The 23,699-nt window shown below is 42.0% G+C and overlaps 3 protein-coding genes across 3 annotated transcripts in view; all 3 read right to left on the bottom strand.

Annotated features, from left to right (window-relative positions):
* Positions 1–4,932, bottom strand: part of crppa (CDP-L-ribitol pyrophosphorylase A) — a 43,785-nt gene extending 38,853 nt beyond the window's left edge. Inside the window, exons 1-3 of the mRNA XM_028426396.1 lie at positions 4,537–4,932; positions 3,426–3,690; positions 395–544 (exon numbers count right to left, since the gene is read on the bottom strand). Coding sequence (XP_028282197.1) covers positions 395–544; positions 3,426–3,690; positions 4,537–4,796 — 675 coding nt within the window. The 5' untranslated portion in view covers positions 4,797–4,932. The remainder of the gene's footprint in view (positions 1–394; positions 545–3,425; positions 3,691–4,536) is intronic.
* Positions 4,933–5,622: 690 nt separating this feature from the next.
* sostdc1a (sclerostin domain containing 1a) lies at positions 5,623–7,556 on the bottom strand. Its single transcript, XM_028425870.1, has 2 exons — positions 7,272–7,556; positions 5,623–6,570 (listed from the first exon to the last, which is right to left on the bottom strand). The coding sequence occupies exons 1-2, from the start codon at positions 7,486–7,488 to the stop codon at positions 6,125–6,127; spliced, it is 663 nt and encodes a 220-aa protein (XP_028281671.1). The 5' UTR covers positions 7,489–7,556; the 3' UTR covers positions 5,623–6,124.
* An 8,006-nt stretch (positions 7,557–15,562) lies between these two features.
* On the bottom strand, positions 15,563–20,768 carry ankmy2a (ankyrin repeat and MYND domain containing 2a). The gene is made up of 10 exons (XM_028425840.1): positions 20,576–20,768; positions 20,071–20,135; positions 19,525–19,663; positions 19,325–19,423; positions 18,840–19,000; positions 18,098–18,312; positions 17,872–18,007; positions 17,656–17,784; positions 17,449–17,578; positions 15,563–16,350 (listed from the first exon to the last, which is right to left on the bottom strand). Exons 1-10 carry the CDS (start codon positions 20,640–20,642, stop codon positions 16,217–16,219), a joined length of 1,275 nt encoding a protein of 424 aa, XP_028281641.1. The 5' UTR covers positions 20,643–20,768; the 3' UTR covers positions 15,563–16,216.
* Positions 20,769–23,699: the final 2,931 nt, after the last annotated feature.

Raw genomic sequence — 23,699 nt, 5'->3', positions numbered from 1 at the left:
TGCCATCTTAAAATTAAGGGGAGACTAGAAGGTGGGTGCACACTTCTGGCTCAGGAAGCTGCCCTCTTTTTATGCCCCTCTGTTTTGCTCATATTTGTTATTAACCGGAAATTAGGCAAAATCAGATCACGTTAGGAAGAGCTTCAAAACTGTTCTTCAAAACAAAAACGTATCGTTTCCTCTTCATTTACAGTCTGAGGGTCTATCCAAGTCAGAAGGTTTGTTATGTGATGACTGGCGTATTATAAGAATTTGTATTTTACATTATATTTTACATATATTACATTATTACAGAAAACATGATGTTAACTTGCATTCTGATTAGCCTGCCATCACGTGCTGCCACTGCAACACTGACACCAACTTTTTAGGAAGACCTAAATGATGAACCTACCCTCTTATACGCCTGGTAGATGACGTCATATGTGAACCCCTGAGGCATCTCGCTGGCTCTGTACTTGGCCCGTTCTAGAGAATGATCCAGGTAGCCCTCCGATGTGGTGGCTATCACCGTGGAAACAAGAGGTCGGATGGCTCCTGCTGCCTGCATGCAAAAAAGAAATAGAAGGACTTTGTTTAGATGAAATTGACAACAACATGAGCTGAGGAAGCAGCATCCAAACTCTTCAATGAAGGGCCAAAAATAAAGAAGGCTGAGGGCCAAAAATGACACAATTCACTGCCAAAAACAGCTCCCTCTTGGTATTATTTTAATTATTTTTATTTTGTTTATTAATGTGCCTCAGTTGCTGCATGTCCAGCGACATAAGGTGCACACACTGCATAGCAGGCCAAAACAAAGACAATCTAGGTCATACTGGGCCAGCAGGCTCCAGATTGGGCAGCCCTGACACAAAGAAATACGGATCAGCAACCTTTATCACAGTTTCGTGAACTGTGCAAACGTACATGTATAATAGCAAAATCTGCACATCTGTAGTGTCAATGACACATGGATGTAATATCTCCCCCTAATGTGTTGGCAAAACTGTTCAGTTCTTTTTAATATATGTTCTCCACAACCGTTATAACAATATTATGCTAAAGACCCATGAGTTAAGACAGCACAGCCAGTAACTTGACCTGAGGCTTTTTTGTTGTTGTTGTTACAGTTCAACAAAAGCAAGAAAGAACATTTCCTAGGTTGCACTGAGCAGCCACGATCAAACTGTAATAATAAATCCATCTTAACCAGCGTAGCTAAAGCACGCACTGTGTGAAAATTTTAAATAATCAAACTTACTGTGATAATATTTTCACCTTGCTGTGGCACGAATAAAGACAGCTTCCAAGAGCAGCCTGTGTGTGTCTTCATGTGTGTGTGTGTGTGAAGCAAATAAAAGGAAAGCAAACACATGTTCTGCGTGTTACACATGCTGTTAAAATCAAAATTAATCTGCTGCTTTTCAGCGGAGACAGGCTTTCTGTCATAGAGTGTGGATACTGGCGAGCTAATGAAGACCAGGCCGCCTGCTGTGGAAGTTCATCACAAAGCATGCACACACACAGAAAGACAATTTAAATGTGTGGCCTGGTGTCAGAGAGTTTATTTCTTTACAACCTGTGTGACCCGCAATAAAGCCTGAAACATGAATCATTATGAAAGTAATGGTCAGAGTAGCCGTGGCTGTGCTCCAAATGTTTTCTGTCCATCACTGAGGACATAAACAGCAGCACACAGCTGTCCGCCTGACAAACAGTTTACAAAAAGATGGATTCATCTTGTTACAAGAAGGTGAAGTTGTTAGTTTTCTTTGATCTGAACTTAACTGGAAAACTTGACCTTCTTGTATGTAGGTGTTTGTGTTAACACTGCCTGAGACATAAACTGTAGAGCGCACAAATGAAAGTCACGCTTTGCTCTTGGAGAACCACACCAGCTGAAGCTCCAGCTGCAGTTAAACACTGTGAATTTGTCTTCAGTCCGTACTTATCAGCTAAAAGCACAAGAAGAAGTGAAGTATGAGCTACAGTTAAAATTTAATTTAGCTCCGCTGTGCTTTCCAAGCGTGAGGAACTGTTGGCTTTTGGGGTTATTTCGTTCATTTGTAGGGGGATTACGTTTGTTTTTTTAGATGTGGAAATAGACATTTCCTGCCTTCAGAAGCTTTTTCCACAATGTGACATTCATTCTGAGCTTTCAGCAATCATGTGCCTACAAAGAACAGGCTGCTTTCAGGTTTATGTATCCGTGCAAAGATTGTGATGTTTAGAATTTGTATTTGTAGGAGTGTAATTGTGATGTTTTCTGTGTGTTCTTTCCAGTGATGTTGGCTGGTGAATGGACAGGCTATAATTTCCACTGCTGCAGCTTCTACCATAGGAGCTCTATCAGACAGTTTTAAGGGTAGAAAAAGTTGCCCAACTGGCTGTTGTTAGACCACAGGAACTACCTGATTGTTTGCAGGTGGTCCATACATCCAACGTGTTTCTGCTGCTGGTAGTTTCCCCGTAAAAGCACATTCAGGGAAGAAAAAATACAATTATTAGCCACCTACTTCTCATGTTCTGTTTAACAGATCAAAGAAATATTAACACACTGTGACGATGCTTCAGTGTGTCTGGAACTGGAATCTTGTCAAGGTGGAAGGAAGGAATCATGAAAAGAAACTCAAAAGCAGACGGCAGAAAAACTAGGTCCTGGTCCTCGTTTTCTCTTACAACATGACAAGGACCCAAAGCATCCATCTTTTCTAGTGAAGAACGACCTCCAGGAAAGCAATGTGAAGGTTAGTTACTGGCCTGCAGGAGCCTTTGAAAATCTTTAAAGTGTAAAAGACCAGAGTCCATGCCAGGAGACTAGTAAATCTGAAGGAGCTTGGGAGATCTACTAAAGAAGAATGGGCCAGAATTCCTCAGGAGAGTTCCCTGAAATGTTTTTGAAAATGAAATCTAGTCACTCAAGGTTGACAATAACCTTCCACAACTGAGTTAGCATCAGTGGGCCTCATAATTTTGACCTTGTTATTATTTTAGAGAAATAATTTACTGTTTGTGTACAAGGTAAAATAATGTAAGCTTCCCAAGTTAAGCTATATGTTTAGAAGTGCTGCGTTAAGATTTTTTTTGATTGGATAAACAGAACATGGGAAATATTTGAAAAAGATAAAATGACATTATTATTGGAGGTGGATGATATTGGATGATCATGCTACCTCAACGCAGAGGCCTTTTTTGTTTAAACTCTGAGGTAAACAAAAAAAACTCAAATATTTAACAAAATAACAACCCGAAAACACCCCTGCAGTTCCGGCAGTTGAAACAGACCTGTCGACAAATACCTTTAGGGTCTAAACAAAACACAACTAGTACAACGTGTCCAGGGAAAAGTTCCTGTGGTGGAAAAGGGTCTACTGACTAACAACTGCAATGAGTAAAAGTTCATCAGAGTTACACAAAACTTAACAAAAACATATTGTACTGACCCCTAGCTCCTTGGCAGCCATTGCTATCTTGTACAGAAAGTCCTCTTCCACAAAAGGCCGCACAGCATCATGTATGATGACCACCTTCGGCCTCTCCTCCTCCCTCTCCCCCAGAGCCAAGACTCCGTTGCATATCGACCTGTGACGAGTCGAGCCTCCTGGAACCACTCGAACTTTCCTGTGCCGGAAGCTCTGGATGGTGTCCATCATCAGGTCCATTTTTTCTTTGGCAACAACCACCACGATGTGTTGGATCCATGACACCCTGCAAGAACACATCGGGCACTCAGGAAAATCTGATTTGTAAGGTGTGAAACCTATAAAATAAGGTCTTTATTTTTCCTCTGTAATCTAGAATAATCTTAAAAAATATCTTTGAAAATGCAATACAAAAAAGATACTATTAGCTAAGCATAAAAAACAGCTAGCCTGGCTCTACCCAAAGGTTTAAAGGACAATCTCTTAATCTGTAGAAAATTTAAAGGTTTCTGCATCTGTGAAGAATTTATTTAAGATAATCAGTAAGATTCACATTAACAGCAAACGTCATCATCAAATATCTGCTACAGTGATTAGTTTCTGATCTCACAGCAAGAAAATGTTAAAATATTCCTTTTAAAAATGATTATAATGATAATACAATATGATAATACTGTGTAATTGTGGTCAGGTTAGGGTCACTTGTGGTCAACTCAGCCCCTTTCCCCCCAAGACAGGAAAGACCTCTGACCTGCCTCTACTGGGAGCCTCCATCTAACCACTGGGCCACACAGACAGCACCTCTGGCACTTTCTGACACTTTTAACTGAGTAAAATATCATCAGAAATTTGCAGCATAAAAAGCGTAAAAATGGCCAAATATTTGCATAATTATTACATAAGGACCAAGCTGCTCTAGTGTGTCAGTGAATATTACATATAGTTTTCATGTAACTGGTGACCTTTAGCATTTTGTTTTATTTTATTTTTCCTTTGCTTAATCAGGGGGGTCCAACATGTATTTTTCACCAGGGGCCGCTTTTAATGTTGAGCCGGCCGTGGATGGAGGTGAGGTACGTGTCTCCATCTCCTGCCATGTCTCTACAAACCGGAGCTGTATGTTTTTTCCTACCTCTCGAAAGCCTGGATAGTGTAGCTGATGAGCGGCCTGCCCAGAAACGAGCAGAACTGTTTTGGCGTCTGCAGACCGGTTCTCTCTCCAGTGCCGCCGGCTGGAAGAACTACGGACACCGGGAAGTCGACAAACAGTTCCGGCGGGTGGTGGTCGCTCTTTCCCGACTCGCAGGTTGGGAAAATCCCAGGATGAGCGGGCCTGTCCGCTTCACAGTAATCACTCTGCATGTCACTATGACTAACCTCCATTAAGTTCATGAGTGGAGGTGTGAGTGGGCACTCAAAGCAGGTGTTTGCCCAAACGGTACATTCCCCGTTACCGGACGAGGGGGCGGGGGGAGAGGGACACGGCGGCAGCGTGGATGGAACCAACAAACACCGCTGTGAAGCTAGCGGCCTGGCACAGCGCCGGACTTCCCGTGGGACTTTCAAAATAAAGCACCCCGTGTAATCAAAATATTAATACACAACTGATCATTCCGACAGTTTCACAAAAGTAGACTGTAATTTAATATGTTACGGAAAACATATGTTTTGCCTTTAAATATGGGAAGATAATTTGATGTTAATTTGCAGGAAATTATTCACAGTGGCAATAGTTTGATTATCAACCGTGGCACAGACCTCCTCCACGCAAAGAAAGCTGAGTACCCCGCACAATTTAGAACTTTAGTGAAGTTTAGTAGTAAATAATGATAGTGCAGAATATTATCGTGTTTTACTTCCGGTGGCAGGTCATTTCTCATTATGTAGCCATTGATGTATGTGATTCTGCCGGTGGTCGGCGTCATACCTCCAAAGTCTCGCGTGATTTCTAGATCTCACTTCAAAAACTAGCAGAGCACAGGGAACTCTATTTTTCAAAATAACATTTTCATTTGCTGTACAACCCATTAAGACTGTGCTGGTGTATAACTTATGATACAAACATTATGATTGTTTTGTTTATAACAGTAGAAGATGAGTTTCTCCCCATTTCCTCCTGTATGGTCAGCATGGTTTCATTATTTACTGATTCGTGCTTTAATGTCTGCAATGTCACATATTTTTCACTGAAAACAACATGTGATAAAAAGTGATATTTATTATGCCATAAAAAGTTATTACAGGACTGATTGATGACAAAGGTCTTCTAACATGCTGATGCCACTTGAGCAAAACAATTATGTTGCCACAGAAAATATATTACATCATAAAATTTATGCTTCAAAAGGCAAGTAAGAATTTGATATATGTACAAGTATTTACACATGATTCTTTTTGAAATGTTTTGTTGTTTTCTGGTGTTGGTGCAGATCTACATCTGCATGTGAAGGGACTACACAGGAAGGCATGCACAGGGGACACAGCTGGGACAATGAGTGTTGGCTCGATGCTTCAGGAACCTCTCACACTCCAGTCCTGGTTCACATTATCTTTAACCACATGGATTATACTGTCAGGATGAGTCCAAGCAGCGTGTCCTTTGGAGTTCTCTTATCATTGTGAGGAACCAGCTTCACATAAACCACACAGAGATAATCCATCTGCAGCCTGTGGACATCTTTAATATCTCCTTCAGAGTTCATCTGCATGTGTTTCATCTCTCAGGGTTCCGTTTCGTGCCAGTTCTCACTCAGCCGGTTCTTCCCCGGCCTCCTCTTGCCTTTGGTCTTGTGCTTGTGCAGGAGCTGTGGAGGTGACAGGACTGGCTCCTCGAACTTGTTCCCCGACTCGTTGTGCTGTCTGGAGTACCTCTTGCACTTGCAGGAGGTGACCACCGTGATTTTGTACGTTCTAGTGCTGCCATCCTGGCACTGCAGCTGGATGCGCTGTGTGCGGGTCTTGTCATTGACGCATCTCCAGTCCTGGTTGCTTCCCCGGCGACCCCAGAACTTCCTACCGTTGGCCCCGCCGATCCAGTTCTCGAGCATCTGAGCTGGGAGGCACTCACCAGCACACACCAGCTCCTTGATGGGGTTGATGCTGGTGCAGTGGCCATCCGAGATGTACTTAGTGGACCTCAGCTCTCTGCATCCGATCTGAGTGCGTTCTGTGGGCACACACAGATTTCTCAGTTCATTGTTTTGTCAACAAAACAAAAAATAAAATACTACATTTACTTAAAACTCCAGAACAAACTCCTTTATAAGAACCGAGACAACACAACTTCACACCACTCGATGCAGTGACATAATGTCATTGTTCAGAAACCTCTGCAGCTTCTGGCTGTTACACAAAACAGGAGCACAAAAGCACAAAGCTTCAAAAACTTCTGCAAATATGAAAAACTCTGTTTCAAATCAATGCAAGAAGAGGAGGATTAGCCTGCTGTATTTCTGCAGGCTGCTCTCTGTACTCTCAGTGTAACCCAAGCTTGTCTCCATTCACACACCTCTATCACAAAGCCCTCAACTCTGTGACAGATGAATGAAGGAGAACTCCTCTCTGTACCTCCTTGAGGAGTGAGCCTCTCTCTCAGCTCTCAGCCAGGTGTGTGTTACATGCTGCCACAGCTTTGGAGTGTGTTTATGGAGATTATTCTGAAACTGATCACATTCTTCCACTAAATATCACACTCTATCTCTCTCTAATTAAAAGTGTTGTCATGACATAATCCTATTGGTGATGATGACAGGTCCGTCTAAGATTAAGGGGGTCAGTAAAGATCTATTAAAAGCAATAAATACCCAATCAATAACTGAATAGGTCATCCTCCCCACAGCGCATCCCCGTGCGCCCCTCAGCACTCACCGCCTCTGTCGTGCGCCGCGCTGACCGCGCTGGCCGCTCCTCTCCCTCCGTTCCGCGCACGGTTCAGGGACACGTTACTCTGAAGTTCCGGCGCCGGTGCGCTTACGTGCGTAAAGAGGAGCTCCGTGGCGTCGTTCTTGAATGCTTGGCAGCAGCTCCTCAGGAGAATGCAGATCAAGAAGAAGGAATGGCACGACTCATGCGCGCTGAGGTGCATGGTTGGTTCTGGGAAGGCAGAGGGAGGGGTGTGATAGAGGGGGAAGCAAAGGAGGTCTACTCACCGCCTATAAGTCGACCGATGCTGGGTGAGACACATGTGGGAGAAGCGGTTTTATAGAGGCAGACCCGCCCGCCTCCTGGTTTTGGCAGCTAAGGTGCGCCTCTGCCAAACAACAACCCCGCCTACTGCTTTTATTTTGGAGAGATGCTGCAGAGGATCCTTGATGATGAAGATAATGGCATTAGACCTGAGTAATTGGCTCGTTAACACTCTGAAATAAAAGTAGGGATGATTTACAGATCTGATCCAAATCACATGAATCATCAGCATTTCTTTAATGGAAACAGCAGTTTGAAACCCACTGCCAAAAATAAAACTACTGTGTGGGCAGTTTCATTTAATAAAGTTAAAGCAAATAAATTCGGGGTCCACCTCACTGTTTGGCTTGTCTATAATCACATCTTTAGCCAGGAGTATTGTTTTCATACATGGAAGCAAATGAAACACCACAAGGTTGTGCTATAAGTATAGAAAAACACACAGATCTGGAAAGGTATCCCAGAAAGCCTTTATATTCAAAGATAACAACAAAGCTCTGATCAAATGAACTCAGCTGCAGAGACCACACTGTGTGCTGCCTCTGTGAGTGTTCACTTATATTTGCATTTTAATGATGATAATCAAGAGCCATCATTTTAATAGGCTAAATTGTTAATTCATTTTCTAATCAGCTTTATCCTTACAGGGTTGTAAAGAATGGGGTACACCCTGGACAGGCCACCTGTCTATCACAAGGGGTAACATAAAGAGACTTAACAACCACAGTCACATTTACTCCTACGGCCAGTGTAGACTCCCCAGACATGCACATTTTAACAAGACTTAGGACCAATGCTGTCAAATGCTGATGTGGAGATGATTATCCACACTTTTATTTCATCTCGTTTAGATTACTGTAATTCACCTTTTACAAATCTGTTTGCACATATGCCGGGTGTGTGTGCGTGGGATTTCTCCAGGTACCCTGGCGCCCTTCCTTATACCAAAGACTTGCTTTTTAGGTCACTTGGGGACTCTAAATTAGCTGTAGGTGTGAGTTTGACTGGTTGTTGGTCCTGCAATAGACTGGTGTCTTGTCCAGGATGTACTTCACCTCTCACCCCTTGACAACACCCTCCAGCTCATACTAACCACACAGGCCATAGGAAGTCAGGGTATGGATGAATGGATAAACCAGTTGTTGGAAAGGTCCACTCTAAAAACCAGTAACCACCAAGATATTTGTACAATATGAGCTGTGGAAGCACAGCACGTATACCAAGGAGCATCTACCCAGTCAGAAGGACTGATCCTGGATCTTTCATTGGATCCTGCCTCAAGTGGCCATGTGAAGAACTGCAGTTTTCTAGCCTGCCATGGCCTGCCATTCAGCCTGTGAAAATTCTCTTCATGAACTGGGTGTGCTTGCTTAATTAAAAAATATCTGCAGAATTGCAACACCTTGAATTCATTACAACGCATACCATCGCCAGTACATTCCATTTTGGATGTTTTTTGTTGATACTGGTCCTGTTGTTGTCTGATACTGGTCCTCATGAATCCAACTGGAATCCACAGAGACCAGACAAATTCTTTGTACAGGTTAGAGCAAGAATTATGACAGCTGGCCAGGCTAGCAGTTTTCCCATGTTGGGTTTATTTCCAAAACATTAATACACACAAGATGTTTTAATTGCCTGGAAAAATGAACCCTTTCCTACATTTAGTTGGTTCAAAACTCCAATGAGCTGCTGTATTAAAAGTAGCCCTGATCATCTAGAGTAGTGACAGCACATCAATCCCAGAGCTTCAAAACAACATCTCATGTTTTCTGCTAAGGTTGAATCCTCCACCTCGCGACTTGTTGGGGCACACGTTTAATTCACGAATGAAAGCCGACACTGCGTGTGCGTCTGTCTTTGCCATGCTCCCTGTGCAGCCCTCTCAGTTCCTGTCAGTTACACGTCTAAATGGTTCGAGTGCCCAGACTAACTGGAGTCTTTGTGTGTCCGCTGTACAAAACAAGCAGAGATATAATTACTTCTTGTGGTGTGCACTCACTCCAGGCTTGTCTTGCTGATATGAAAAGAGGCGTCGTGCAGAGACACTAATTGTTGCTCATGCGAATGAAAGCTGATACGCAAGATCACTTACCTGTTTGCTTTTATTATCGTGCACACAATGATGTGGTCCCTATTGAGAGCCCGAGGATGTCATTCTTCTCATGAGTGAAAGGTTACCCTGTGAATCAGTGCCGGACGAAATACACAGATTTAAAAAAAAAAAAAGTATTTGGAAGAAGCCATGTGATGAGTAAACTTGACCCTTAATTTTATTGTGTAGTTGTGTGAAACTGCATTTTTTTGCAGGGATTCTGTGAGTTATGGCCATAGTGACCTTTGACCTTTAACTAACAATTTCTAATCATCTTTAAATCCACTAAATTTGAAGATGTTCTGTCTCCATGTTGCAGACACAGCAACATGTTGGTTATGAGCTATGTAGCCACCAAAAAAAGACACCATCTTGGAACCAAAGTCTGTGCAGCAGAGGTCTAGGTAGTGGAGGAGGTGAAGCCGCATCCTCACTCAAACGTTCACCGACTTCCACACTGAGCCAGTAGAGAGCCGGCTGGCTGCTGGGGTTTATGACCTATACTACAGCCAGCCACCAGGGGGCAATGCAGATAGTTTAGCTTAACTTTTTGAGGGGTTATGGCATCCATCTGTACACAGTCTCTGGTACACTAAGTGAAAACAACCAGTCAAATCCTAACCCTAACCATGAATTCAAAATGGGATGAAACTACAACAATGAAGCACTTCACTAGAACAAGGAAACAGAGCTGTGAGGGAAACGTCAGCCCAGCCCTCTGGCTCTTCTGTGGACTTGATCAATCCACCACAGCTCCTTGCGCCTGAGGCTATACCTCGACAGGTGAAAAATTAAAAAAAAAAAAAAACAAATAGGTCACTGTGCCCAGAATAAAACGTTTTAATAATTGTGTTGGACCTCAACCACATCACTTCTGATATAGACTATGTCAATAAATAGACTGTGTCTATGTGACTTCCTGTGTTGTTTTAGAAACTGGTCTGTTTTATTTGCTTCCTCCTTGTCTGTTTTATTTGCTGACTGTTGATGGACTCTTGTTTGAAATAAACCTCTAGATTGTGGATTTGATTTGATGAATGATCCTCCCCATAACCCTCCTCATCATCACAGTCTGACTCAAGTGAAAGAAGTCAATAATGAAGTTAGTGTATTAGTGACATGGTGTGTCCAAAAAGGAATTATTATTATTATTATTATTATTATTATTAACCAGGAGAGATGGGAATAACCTGAACAACTCAGGGAAAACTAAAGCAATAATTCAAAAGATGAACTGACACAGGCTGTGTTCGAAATCACTCACTCACTCCCTACTCCACATATGGGGAGGTCAGTGTAGGGCAGCATATAGTGAACTTATCGTGAAAGCATTTTCAGACATTCCAGACTCTACCTGCGTCATTTTGTGTCACCGTTAATGACGTCATTGCTGTCGCAAATTAAACGGGCCGATCTCTGCCGGCTAAACAAACTACGTTGTTAGCAGTTATACTTTGTGCCATTATAGCCCAATAAACGTTTCAAAACATTATTAAAGCAAACACAGCCGGTCATGCTACATTCTTTAAACCATCATTATATTTACAAGACAGGTGATGGACACTACTTTTCAAGATGCATTGTGGGATACATATATCTCTATATAGGGCCATATATAGTGATTAGGGAGTGATTTCGAACACAGTCAGAGACTAAACACACAAGGTGAGAGAAACGAGGTGGAAACAATGAAGGTGGAGCATCCACAGAAACAAGGACCAAAGGCAGGAGTTACAACTAAGAACCACAGTACACAAGTAAACTGATTTCTTCAGAGAAGAGGAAACGACAGTGAGTGGAAAGAAAAAACAAACTAAAATACAACAGAAACTAACAAAAGAAACACAAAACCATGACACAGCTGCTCTTAACTGTATGTAACTCAGTAAGCGCCAGTGATAACACTAACAGATTTGCTTTGCTGCTAAATTGTGTTAGCGGAAAACCACTGCCCCCCCCCCACACACACACACACACAAATTAAATCAACAAATAAAAGAGCTACTTTTACATTGTGAGATGATCAATTTATAAAAGGTAGGGTAGGAGATTTTGAAAATTTGTCGGAAACACTTCTGAGCATGTGCAGTGGGTGGAAAACCTTGGAAGCCAGTGTATCCCAGTGTTGGTATTGCAATGGAAAGCATCAGTAAAATATGTAAAAAGGTAAAAAGTGATTTTGATTTTTAAACCTGAAGTCCATGAATCTGACATCATTAATGTGAGTTCTGTTGCTGTTCAATTTGAACATGAATAATGTGAAAACGAAGTCTGAAAGTACTCTAATACTAATTTTCTCTTAATTTAACCGTCAAGCAAGAAAAAAAATCCTATTGTCATTTGGTTTTGTGCTCAGCCTCTGTTTTTGTTTCCTCTCTCTTTTGTTTGTCCTCAAACAGACACACCAGCGGCTTATTCACTGCACTTCCGAGAGAAAATAAAAGACAACATGGCCACCTCTTCTCAGAAGACTACTTTGACGCCCCTCTGAGCTCCTTATGGGACCGGGTTAGATAAAGCAAACATGATAGGCTCCAGTACCTTTGTGTTCTCAGTGTGTGAAGAAAGAGAAAGCTGAGAGCTGACTCTCTGTGTGTGTGTCTGTGTGTGTGTGTGTGTGTTTGTGTGTGCGTGTGTGTGTGTCTGTGTGTGTGTGTGTCTGCAGCAGGAACTGGTTGGCCCCCAGCCCCCATGGGAAATGAAAGGTGACCAGGTTAACAGCATATTGACAAGCAGTATGGCAGGAGTGTGTGTATGATCAGGAAGCACCCCTATGCATACGAAGGGGAGGTGTGGCGAGGCACAAAAGGTATGCACCACACCTGGAACAAAGCCAAGACAGAGGGGTCACCGTGGCAACACAGTTTGGAGAAGTTCCCAGCAGAAGACAAACAATGGATGACGGGCTGTGTCTTAATCATGGCTGTTATTCCCCATCAGGTATGTTAACGATTATACTGTAAACCAAACAAACACATTCTTAATTAAAAATAATAAAAATTAAGCTGACATTGAAGTGCCAAATATTACAGCACCTTAAATGCACCTGCCATTATCAATCCTCATCAGATGTGCTGCCACACAGAAAGACAGGATGATCTGTTAAAGCCACAGTGCAGGAATCTTTTACATATATGAGCAGAAATTTCATTCAAACCATTGCTAAACAAATTTACATGATATAGTACTGGAGTTTTAAATCTGGTCTCTGGCTAAGCTAAAGTGGAAAGCTGCCATAGAGATAGAGAAAGGGCTATGACAACAACAAGAAAGAACCAGCAGAGCCATCAAAGAAAAGTGATGCTCAACATACATGAGATAAGTAAGGCTTACAAGGATTACAATCATAAAAAGAGATCAACGATGAACATGTTAGATAACACCAGAAATAGGCTTATTGCTTTCTGGTGTTATCTAACATGCTCATTAACTTATTTTAATCATATATATATATATATATATAATATGATTAATAATAGGGCTACTGAAATTAAAGTCAGGATTCTGAGATTAAAGTTAGAATTATAATAAAATCAGGCAAAATTCAAAGATTAGGTCAGAATTCTGAGATACATGTTAGAATATATGAAAAAATGAAACGAATTCCAAAAACGAATTTGAGATATGAATTATGAGAATGAAATCTGAAAAATGTCAAAAAAGTCACAATTTGGAGTAAAGTCATAATACTATTTTTTTTTATTTTGCAGTCAATATTCTTTCCTTCGTTTTAAAGAATCACTGCACTATGAGGCTGTATATATTTAATATTTTGTCTGCTACAGAACTCTATTGACTTTGTCTGGTGAAACACCGCCCCCTGCTGAATCACTGCCTCATCTACACATAGAAGAAAAAAAATGTTTAACATTTACTAATAGAAACAGAAAAAAACTAAATACCAACATCCCTGCCAAAACAGGCAAAGCAAACCAGAACCTAAAGTAATCTGTTGAAAAGAGAAGTTAGTATTTTCTTTTTTTAGTTTTTTTTTCTTTGTTAAAGAAGAGTCTCCTAGCAACAGGTGTCACAGGACTGCACAGAGAATGGCGGTGGCCAAGGTGAGCAGCTTTATCAAACACAACCATTTAAACCTTAAATGGACACAAATGTAATGTTGTTCTTCTCTTAGTCGAAGCAGGACATCAAGGAGTCCCTTCAGAAGCCAGGAGTAAGGAAGGACAGCGATGTTTGCCAACTCAGCCTCGCTGCAAAGTAAGACACAGATGTACACACATAAGTCCACAGTTTAAACTGTATAGACAGAGGTTATATTGTGTGTGTGTGTGTTGTGTTAAACAGAAATCTGACCAGTGTCCCTGACTTATCAAGATTTCGCTTTCTGAGGCAGCTGTGGCTGAACAACAACAAGGTGCTGCTCACTAAGACTTAGTCATTTTTTTTATTCAAGAGCTTGATGCGGGGCAGCTGGAAGTCCAGCTTTAACAGGTCAGGATTCAGGAGTCCATCAACACCTCAAAGGCAGGAAGGGACACACTTTCAAGGACAGCAAAGTGCCTATTTTAGACCAGGAGGCCAGATAGTTCAGTGGTAGTGGTGGTGGTCTTAGACACCATCTTTCTGCCACATACAATGCAGCACCAACATCCATCTAATACCCCAGGTCACTCTCTTGGTCCTTATCTAGTTTCACCACCAAGGTCTTCAAGCAGTCTCAGAATTGTTATGTAGACAGACAAGTCCAGCTGCCCTGCTTCACACTTTAGAATGACTGTGAAGTGAATGTACAGCAGCAGATTGTTCATGCTGTGCAGGACTCACTGCCTGATTCTTACAGATCAGAGAGATCAGCCGCGTTTCCCTCAACTGCTGCTTGACTGAACTTTATCTTCACAATAACAGCATCAAGTGTGTCTCAGGTTCGTCTTCTTTTTTCCTCTAACATTCCAGATACATCTGAAGGATGGCAAACGTTCATCCGTTTGTGAAATGACAGAGGTGTGTGTGGAAATATCTGCCTTGTGTCATGTTTGTCACCATCTCTCTCTCTCTCTTGTGCACAGGCGCCCTAAATCACCTGACCTGCCTTCGACTCCTGTTTCTCCACAACAACCAGATCAGAAGTCTTGAGGAGACGATGCACGAGCTCAGGAGGATGCAGCAACTCCAAACAGCGAGTGAGAAATGAACTGAAGAGAATCTCAAATCAGCCGGTAGATGTTAAGAGTCTAATTGTGTTTTTTAATTTCTTTTTAAAATGCAGCTTTTTTCCTCAACCCCATCTCACATGAGCCAGGGTATCGCAAACATGTGATCCACTGTTTGCCTTCAGTTCAGGTCTTAGATAGAAAAGGTACAAAGGGGACGAATCTGACCCACATCTTGTCATCACAGAGTCTGATTTAGCCTTTGTTTCCAGAAGTCAAGCCAGAGGAGAGGAGGAGGTCTTTCCAGGTTTACAATCAGCATCACCATCGGGTGCTCCAGATGGTGGCCTTTGGCAGATCGGTGCCATGATTTACGAAGAGGGAGTCTCACAAATAAGAGACTTCAATACATGGTGCAAAAATGTCTCCTTCTGGGCTATGTTTAAAATAAAAACAGTTCAGTTCATGCATGGACAGAGCCCCCTGGTGGCAGCAGATATATAAGTAAATGTATAAATAAATAAATAAATGTATTCATTATGAGGGTTCTGTGTCACAAACCACCTGGCAAATCCTGTTAACACACATTTTGTAGAATCCAAAATTAGGACCCAAAATAAAACCTTAAAATCCATAAAAAGATGCAAAATAACATTGAATGTCAAAAAATGACTAAAACATACAACATTGTTCAGATGTAAATATGAAACTGGTAAATCTGGTTGTCTCACACAGACACACAAAATTGTGAAAACCTTCAAAAACAATCATTGAAGTATTTTATAGTACTTTATTTAATGTAATTAAGTTGTCAGACAGGTTCAGGACAAACAAAGTGGACATGATGTTGTGACTTCTCTGTCCATTCAGGCTGCACAATAAAGACAAACATATAAACTGTATTATTTGATAAGGATGATTCATTTCAGAGGAAAAAAGATATTGTCATTTTGTTATAATTTAGGAAAATCCTGAGCATTAACATCATATTTCACGTCACACCTAAAATTATTATTTAAAAAATATACATTTTTGGTCAACATTATGCAGCTATGCTATCCACTCATTAACTACCATGAGGTTACCAGTAGAAAAAAAACCGGCTCTGATTGGGTACACACTCAGTTCTTACCTGCACAGTTTGCTACAGTTTCTTAAGGCAGATTATTTTCCATCAGGAATGTGAACCACCAGCTCGTCAGGTCTTCTAGTCCTCCTGTGACTTGTACTTGACAGATACATCAGCCTATGCAAGGTTCACATTCACAATATCATCTGAAAAAAACATGGCGGCTGTGGCACAAACAGTACTCAGAATATTATCTCGACACACTGAAGAATAATAAATAGGAGTCCAGTCTGTGTCTGGCCTTCAGTCTGTCTGTGGTGTGTAGAAGTGAAAGGCGGTCAGTAGAATGTGGACCTCAGTTGTTGGCAGCTTCGATGGCGGTGGCGTTTGACGTCTCTGCTGCAGAGTCTGAGAGGTCAGCCTCACTGTTGGTCTCCACTGAGAGCTCCTGCATGGAGTCTGTGGCCTCCTGCACCGCTTTATTGTCCTCTGCAAACACAACGCGCTAGTTAAAGTCACAGAACTTCACTTCCTGACAGCGTGCAGCCTGGACATGGCACAGATTTATATAAAGAAGCTTTTTTGGTGTTAAGATTAACTTTTAAACATGTGTGTCGTAAAGAAACAGGATGCAGGCTTTTCACCTTTCTTACAATTCCTCTCAGGATTTATGAAGTGAAGATGTTATGAAAGTATATGAAATTTTTATATCAGTGTTAAAGTATCGCAAGCTGCTTACATAAGACACATCTTCATCTGCACTCATTACTGTCCCTGTAGCTCAGACCTGGGCAAAGCACGGCCCGCTTGTGTCTTCAATGGGGCCCGTGCACACAATATTAAACAAAGGCAGCAAAAGGCAGCTGTTGAGCACAGCATCACGGTAACGTCTTTCCAACCCTCCTTGTCTCTTCCACGCTGCTGTGCTGCGTAATCCCATCTACTCTCTGGAGAGACACGGTCATGCTGTGTACACTTTAAAAATGCTGCGCGACTGTGCTGAAATGTACGGTAACACACACAGAAACTCTATGGAGCATTCAGATGTTACCGCAGTGCTGCAGCCGAAAGATTTCATCGTCATCTGCTCTTAAAAAGCTCAGATCTTGCCCGACTTTCAGAACTCTGGGATTTGCTACTTTGACTTTAACTCTAATGGTTCTTCTGTAAAAATATCTTCATATCATCTGTGCTGCTCTGCACTGTGTGTGTGTTTCAACATACAACCAGCACACACTCAGAGTAGACATGGACACACACACAGAGGACAGAGGAGGAACCAGTTAATGACAGAGATTCTTACAATGATGAAAATGTAACAGGAGCATATTTATAAAGGTCAATACTGTGCCAGTGATTTCCAATTTATATTATTATTTATGAAAAATGTGGCCCTTTGCTTTTCTTATGGAAGTCTACGTGGCCCTCACAAAAAAAGAATTGCCCACCCCTGCTCCAGCTATGTGCTATTTTGTTAAGCGATGTTAGCTGCTCCTTTTTGCTACATTTATTGAGCTCTCTGAACAACGATCTGCTTGAGTAGGATAAGAATATTTTCTGTCCTTTCTCAACCTAAAATGAACATACCTTTGCTCTGCTGCATCCTCCGTTTGGCTGTTTCTGCTTCCTGCTTTTCTCTCTGCTCCTGGAGCTTCTTGCAAACTTTCTTGTGGGTGAACCAGTGCATCTTTTGGCAGGTTTGATCACAGTAAATCACCTGGAAGAAAAAAAAACACTCTTTACCAGAACAGTAACAGTACAGGTAAAATGATGACCCCATGTCCCCACACTAACCATTTTACAGATGGAGCATCTCTTCTCAGCTCCTTTCTCACCACAGGAGGTGCAGAACTCTGCATCCATGAAGCCCACCTGACCTGTGATGGCCTGAGTCAGCACGGACAGAGCAGTGGGGTCGTTACCCTGCATTGACATTAGGAGGAAACGGAAACTCAGTTGGGTGTAAGAAAACATTTCTATCTAATTTTGAAGTTAGATTTGTGGACTTACAATCTCCACAGGAGCGATACTCCTCACCAGCTGCTGCAGCAGAGTTGCGTCGCAGTAAGGAAACTTTCGGATGCACTCTCTGATGAACTTCTCTTGATAAACAGGGAAACCATCGCTGTCCTGACCCTTTAACAAACTATAGGAGAACAGAGAGTCAGACATTTGAGGAAATGCATTGGTTTTTTAACACATCTGTAATCATCATTCAAAGTCACTCCAGCCTCACCTCTTTATAAGGCCGTCCAGCTTGTCCTCCCGGTCCTTGAGGAAAGAGGCACACTTTCCCAGCACACAGCTGATGTAGTGCATCTTCATGGCCAGCACCTCATTCATGTCCTGCTGTTTGATACACTTCTCGCAGATGAGCTCCATCACCCGCCGGCATTGGTCCAGAGCCTCCACCTCTGCCAGTAAAGGGTTCTCCTTTACAAGCATCACCATCTGGAGGATACAACAAATACATTGACTGAAACAATATAGCTTGATGTTTCCTTTATTTACAGTACACTGCCCTTAACTAAAAAATAAGAGAGTTTTAGACATTTGATTTTCCAGCACTGGTAACTTGTCCAAAAAATAATTGATTTTTATGATATAAAATTCCTAAGAAACACATGATACGGAACAAATAAATCAGCAGCATTTTCAGGCATGGCAAATGGGTAATAACAATTTTTCACATGTCTATATTTAGCAGCATGCTGATCTGTAATCAGCCAATCACTGCAGCAGCAGATTAGGTCTCTTAATTGTACCCGTTCACTCCATGCAGCGTAATAATAAAGTAAAATGGCTTCTTGTGGCTTTAGATGAAGAACTGATCATACATCCACTTAATTCTTCTTTTTAACTTTTATTTTTTCCCCACTGGGGGAGGCAAGGGAAAGGAAGAAAGCAGTTAACTAAAAGAAACAAAACAATTGTTCATCCACCAACACACACTCCTCCTACAGTGAGGAAGGTCCTACCTTGACAGGGTTGAGGTTGGTGCTCATGATGACCTTGTGCAGGGGACCGGCCAGTTTGGGTGGCAGTTTAGGCTTCTTCTCCAAACCCTGGGGCTTGGTGTAGTAATCTAATCTGGCACGGGAGAAGAAGTTGTTGATCACCGTGACACAGTCATGTTGCCCTGAGGAGGGAAAAAAAGGATGTGGCTTATTTTTCAGCATGTAAAGTGCGTATTTGTATGAGAACAGCAGAGAGATCAGGAGTAAAATGTGTCTAATTTAAAGATGAACCCAAGGCAACTCAAAACAAAAGGAAACAGCACAATTAGTAATCACATGTAGGAAGAACTCAAACATGTCATGGCAAGTAAACAATGATATAATCACTGGAAAAACATCAGTTCCCTACATGCTAGAGTTTAATAAGAGTCAATCATGGTTTCCTAGATGCATGTATTTATTTGTATGTTTTAATTTTATTTTTCTGACTGATCAAGAACACATACCAACAAATGCAGCCATCTGTGCAGCGGTCCTTCCCACAGAGTTAACTACATCTGTTTCCGCCCCTGCATCCAGCATCATCCACGTGATGTCGGTCTTCCCTGCAGGCACAGAGATGAGTCACAATGAGTCACCTCTATAAAAAATCATGTATGTTTGTGACCTTCATCACAGATGTGTTAAAAAGTTTCACATATCAAACCTGACAGGCCGGCAAACATCAGCGCTGTGTATCCGTGCTCGTGTTCATTGCAATTTACGTCGGCCCCGTGTTGCAGCAGCAGCTTGCACATGTCTGCTTTTCCTTTGTAAGCAGCGTGCATAAGAGGTGTCATCCCATACTGTGGAAGAGACAGGATTGACAGACAATTCTCCAAATATACACAAAAAACAGTCCAGTTCATGCATAAACAATCTATAATAGATCTAATACAATGATATTTTGTATGGACACTGAGTTTTCCATTAAATGAGGTTGTATTCCTTTATGCAAGCAGCAATTATTACATAGAAAGGTACAAAGTGTTAAACACCTGATGTTGACAGGTGGACAGGAAGGAGTGACAGGAGGAAGAAAGGATGTGAAGGAGGTCCTCCAAAGCTTTTTAGTGCTGTCACTCCTGACTCTTGTCCCACACACATGTCTCTCCTCTTCTTTTTTTTTACATAAATAGCAACAAGATGTTTGTGCCTTTGTTTCTATCACTGACACATTTGACCTAAGGAAACACGCTTCAGAAGGACAAACCTCATCCAAGCAGTTGACTCGAACATCCTTGCATCCCAGCAGCCTTGAAGCCTCTTGAACATTTCCTAAAAGCAGAAAATGGTTTATAAAATAATAAATAATCCGTATATGTTAAGTACAGCCACAAGCTTAATACGAGCTGCCGTGTCTCTGCTTGCATCTACATATTGTGTAATCAATCTGTCATGTTATTCTTTCTAGTTTACATCAGGATAACAATCATGTTTTCTAAAAAGATGGCATCATTTAAGATGAAAACGTTTAGGGCATCAAGCTACCAGAAGTACACGATATTAGCTTTTAGCTAACGCTAAGTATTATTAAGCCTTGACAGCATGCTAACTTGTTGTTAACTGTGGTGAGCAATGTAATCTAACAAGGCAGCTGACACGTAGCAAAACTAAAAAGCTGACATCACTGCAAATAATTTGTTTCTGAACTTATAACACATACTAACATGAGCAAACCGGGATATCAGGGATTAGCGTTAGCCGAAGAGGCTTACCTGCAGTAATAACCTCAAACAACTCCTTTTCGCTTGAAGTCAGGTCTCCCTTCTTAGACGCAGACATGGTGAAGGCAAATACTTGCAAATGAAACTATAACAACACAAATAAAAAGCTGGTTTGTGTATAAAAACTGTGCTCGTCTGTAGTTGTGACAGTCTCCTGATGCTCCAGCATGTAGGCTAGCTCAGGTCGAGCTGTCATTTGGACTGTACCACTGTGAGCTCGCAGAGGGGAGGGAGGTCGTCACATTTAACAAACTATGAATCGTGTATTCCAGCAGCGCACACGCATATTTAAGACAAATAGAATTTAAATATTGACACAAGTATGAGTAGAAGATAGTGGTATCATCATCACATTTATTGCTGACAACGTAAAAAAACATTTAAATCATATCAATGATTTACCCCTCTTTCCCGATTACAGTAATCTGTTCCACGGGAGTCTAGAACGTTCATTCAGAAAACGCTTTACAGACAAGCAGCTGAGAGGGACCTGGTCATCCTCAGCCAGAGCATTTCATACTCTAATAATATTAATAATCGAGAAGGATAAACTTGCAAAATATAAGGAAATATATAATATGTTGACAGGAGGGCAAATTAAATCACAATCAAATCAAAGTACAATTATTTCCTTGATATCATTCATTTAGATTTATACTCAACAAGTATAAATATTCACGTTTGAAAATTGAAATTGTTTTACTGTAGGCACATTTTGTGAATTAACTGATTGCCTAATAATTTCAGCTCAGCAGCACAAAGTGTAGCTGAATAACAAGGGGGACGTATCCTTATCAGCTACACTACATTTTTGTAATTATGTCAGATTATACAGATAAGATTAAATTATACTTCCATGATCAAGATTGAAATTACTCCTTCAGGAAAAAAACACAGAGGAACAAAACATGACATAAAAATGTCAACGAAAACACCCAAAATGAAAAAATTGTAAATAGTAATAAAACTCATGAACTTAAATGCCTTAAATGTATAGAAACATGGCAATTCAATGTGATACCAGCATGCAAATGAATGACACTTACCAACAAAACACCAGGCTGTCACAGGTAATTGTGTACGCACTACGCACCTTTGTAAGAACTGCAGTTAAAGCCTGCTTTCTGACCATAAATCAAAACATTTAAACAGGCAGAGTAGACACTAGCAAACTGTTATGCTCATTATCAGCTGTGACAAGAGCAAATGAGGAAGTGTGCTGTATTGTTTATGTAACAGGACAAAGTCTGGTGTACCTTGGATCAACAAAACCTCAACACCAGAGATGCTGTTGTCCTGTATTTATTATTGGAAAAAATGTTACAACTAAACACATGTGCACACAGCAGCCACCACGCCACCAGACAGGAGAGTTCTTTCACAGCAAAATTGCTAGACTTTTTTTGTTACATAATTATTAGTGGTTTATTTATTCCTCAAATGTAAACTACATGGAAACTATTCAGAAAATGCAAATGTGTGTGTTGTGTATCTGTTGAGGGTGTTGGTGTTCTGTGTTTTGGGGTGTTGGTTGTTCCTTTTTCCCGTAGGGGGCGCTCGGTTCCCATGGTGGGAGCGCAGTGGAGCTTGGCTGGAGGCGGATCTATGACACCTTACTTCCTGTCGGTCCTCCTTTAAAGCTGGAGCGCGACTTATCTTCAACGCTGGATTGTCTCCTTACGTGGTACACTCTTGCCGCAGTTCTTAAGAAAGGAATTCTTTGATCAGTCGTTTTTTGGGAAAAGATTTTGAGAAAGACTCACGGTGCTCTCTGCTCTGTTTCAGGTACGAACTTTTGGATTCATTGTGCTCCTCCAGCCAGTTGCCTGCGCCTCGCCACCTCATCTGCATAACAACTCTGTAACCACTTGTAAATATTAAAACTCACCGTAAAACGCCACCCTCTCATGTCCTGCTTTTGGGTCCTACACTGAAAGCCTTACAGTACAATCCAGCCAGCTATGGACCCAGCGGACACTGATCCTATAACCAAGGCCCTGAGTGCCCAGGGCATAACCATCGGCAGGCACGAGACTCAGATTCAGGAAATGGCTGAAAGCATTCGCGGCCTAACCCACGCTGTCAATAGGATGCAGGCCCAACTCACTCAGCTGACTACTCGTCTGCTAGGCCCCGAGGAGGCCTCACCGGCACCTGGTCCATCGTTACCTCCAGCCCCGGCATCTACACAGTCACGTGAGCCAACTGTTCCCCCACCTGAACCCTACTCAGGGGATTTAGGGACTTGTAACCGCTTTCTTTTTCAATGTTCGATTCTGTTTGGTCAGCAGCCAGCTCAGTTTACCTCAGATAATGCTAAAATCTGTTATATGGTGAACCTATTGAGGGGCAAGGCTAGTGATTGGGTAGCGGCTCTGTGGAAAGGGAATTCCCCTGTGTTACACTCTTTTGATTTATTTGTCACCGAGATGCGCAAGATTTTTGATCACCCAGTTCAGGGTCGCGAGGCAGAGGGACGTTTGCTGAGTATCCGCCAGGGGGCTAGATCAGTGGCTGAGTTTGCGGTGGACTTCCGCATTTTAGCTGCAGAGGCTGGGTGGGAGGATCAAGCGTTACGGGGGATTTTTTATAAGGGACTCTCGGATAGAATTAAGGATGAACTCTCACACAGGGACGATAGCTCCTCCTTTGATGCGTTGGTTGCTACCGCTATTAAGTTGGATAACCGTCTTAGGGAACGGGGTCGAGAGAAAGGAACTCCTCAGGGAGCTGGTGGCAATCGCCCATTTACTCGAACTGGCCCTATAGTTCCGGTTTCTACCTCTCATGTTTCTCCGGTAATTACGGATGAGGAGCCCATGCAGTTGGGCAGAGCTAAGCTGTCTCAGGCTGAGAAGCTCCGTCGCTACGAGGAGAAGCTCTGTTTGTATTGTGGAAACGCTGGCCATTTCAAATCCGTCTGCCCAAACTCTCCGGCTCACCACTAGTAGAGGGAGCTCTGGTGAGCCGAACAGCCTCCCTATCCTCTCCTGTGCAGTCAGGTTCACAATTGACTCTACCTGGTGTTCTCCTTTTTCCTTCTCAGAATTTTCCCTTGTCGGTTTTGATTGATTCCGGTGCTGATGAGAGCTTTTTGGATGAAGGACTGGTTTCT

This window comes from Parambassis ranga, chromosome 16 (assembly GCF_900634625.1).
Source record: "Parambassis ranga chromosome 16, fParRan2.1, whole genome shotgun sequence".
Classification (NCBI taxonomy): Eukaryota; Metazoa; Chordata; class Actinopteri; family Ambassidae; genus Parambassis; species Parambassis ranga.
Note: the sequence above shows the minus strand (reverse complement) of the source record. Positions and strands in the feature narration are given on the sequence as shown.

Excerpts from the sequence above, each read along its gene's own strand:
- sostdc1a (XM_028425870.1), bottom strand. The coding sequence starts at position 7,488 with ATGCACCTCAGCGCGCATGAGTCGTGCCATTCCTTCTTCTTGATCTGC. Across the intron at positions 6,571-7,271 it reads CGCGGCGCACGACAGAGGCG|AACGCACTCAGATCGGATGC; the intron begins GTGAGTGCTGAG and ends GTGTGCCCACAG.
- ankmy2a (XM_028425840.1), bottom strand. The coding sequence starts at position 20,642 with ATGTCTGCGTCTAAGAAGGGAGACCTGACTTCAAGCGAAAAGGAGTTG. Across the intron at positions 19,664-20,070 it reads GAGTCAACTGCTTGGATGAG|TATGGGATGACACCTCTTAT; the intron begins GTTTGTCCTTCT and ends TCTCTTCCACAG. Across the intron at positions 17,785-17,871 it reads GTATCGCTCCTGTGGAGATT|GGTAACGACCCCACTGCTCT; the intron begins GTAAGTCCACAA and ends ATGTCAATGCAG.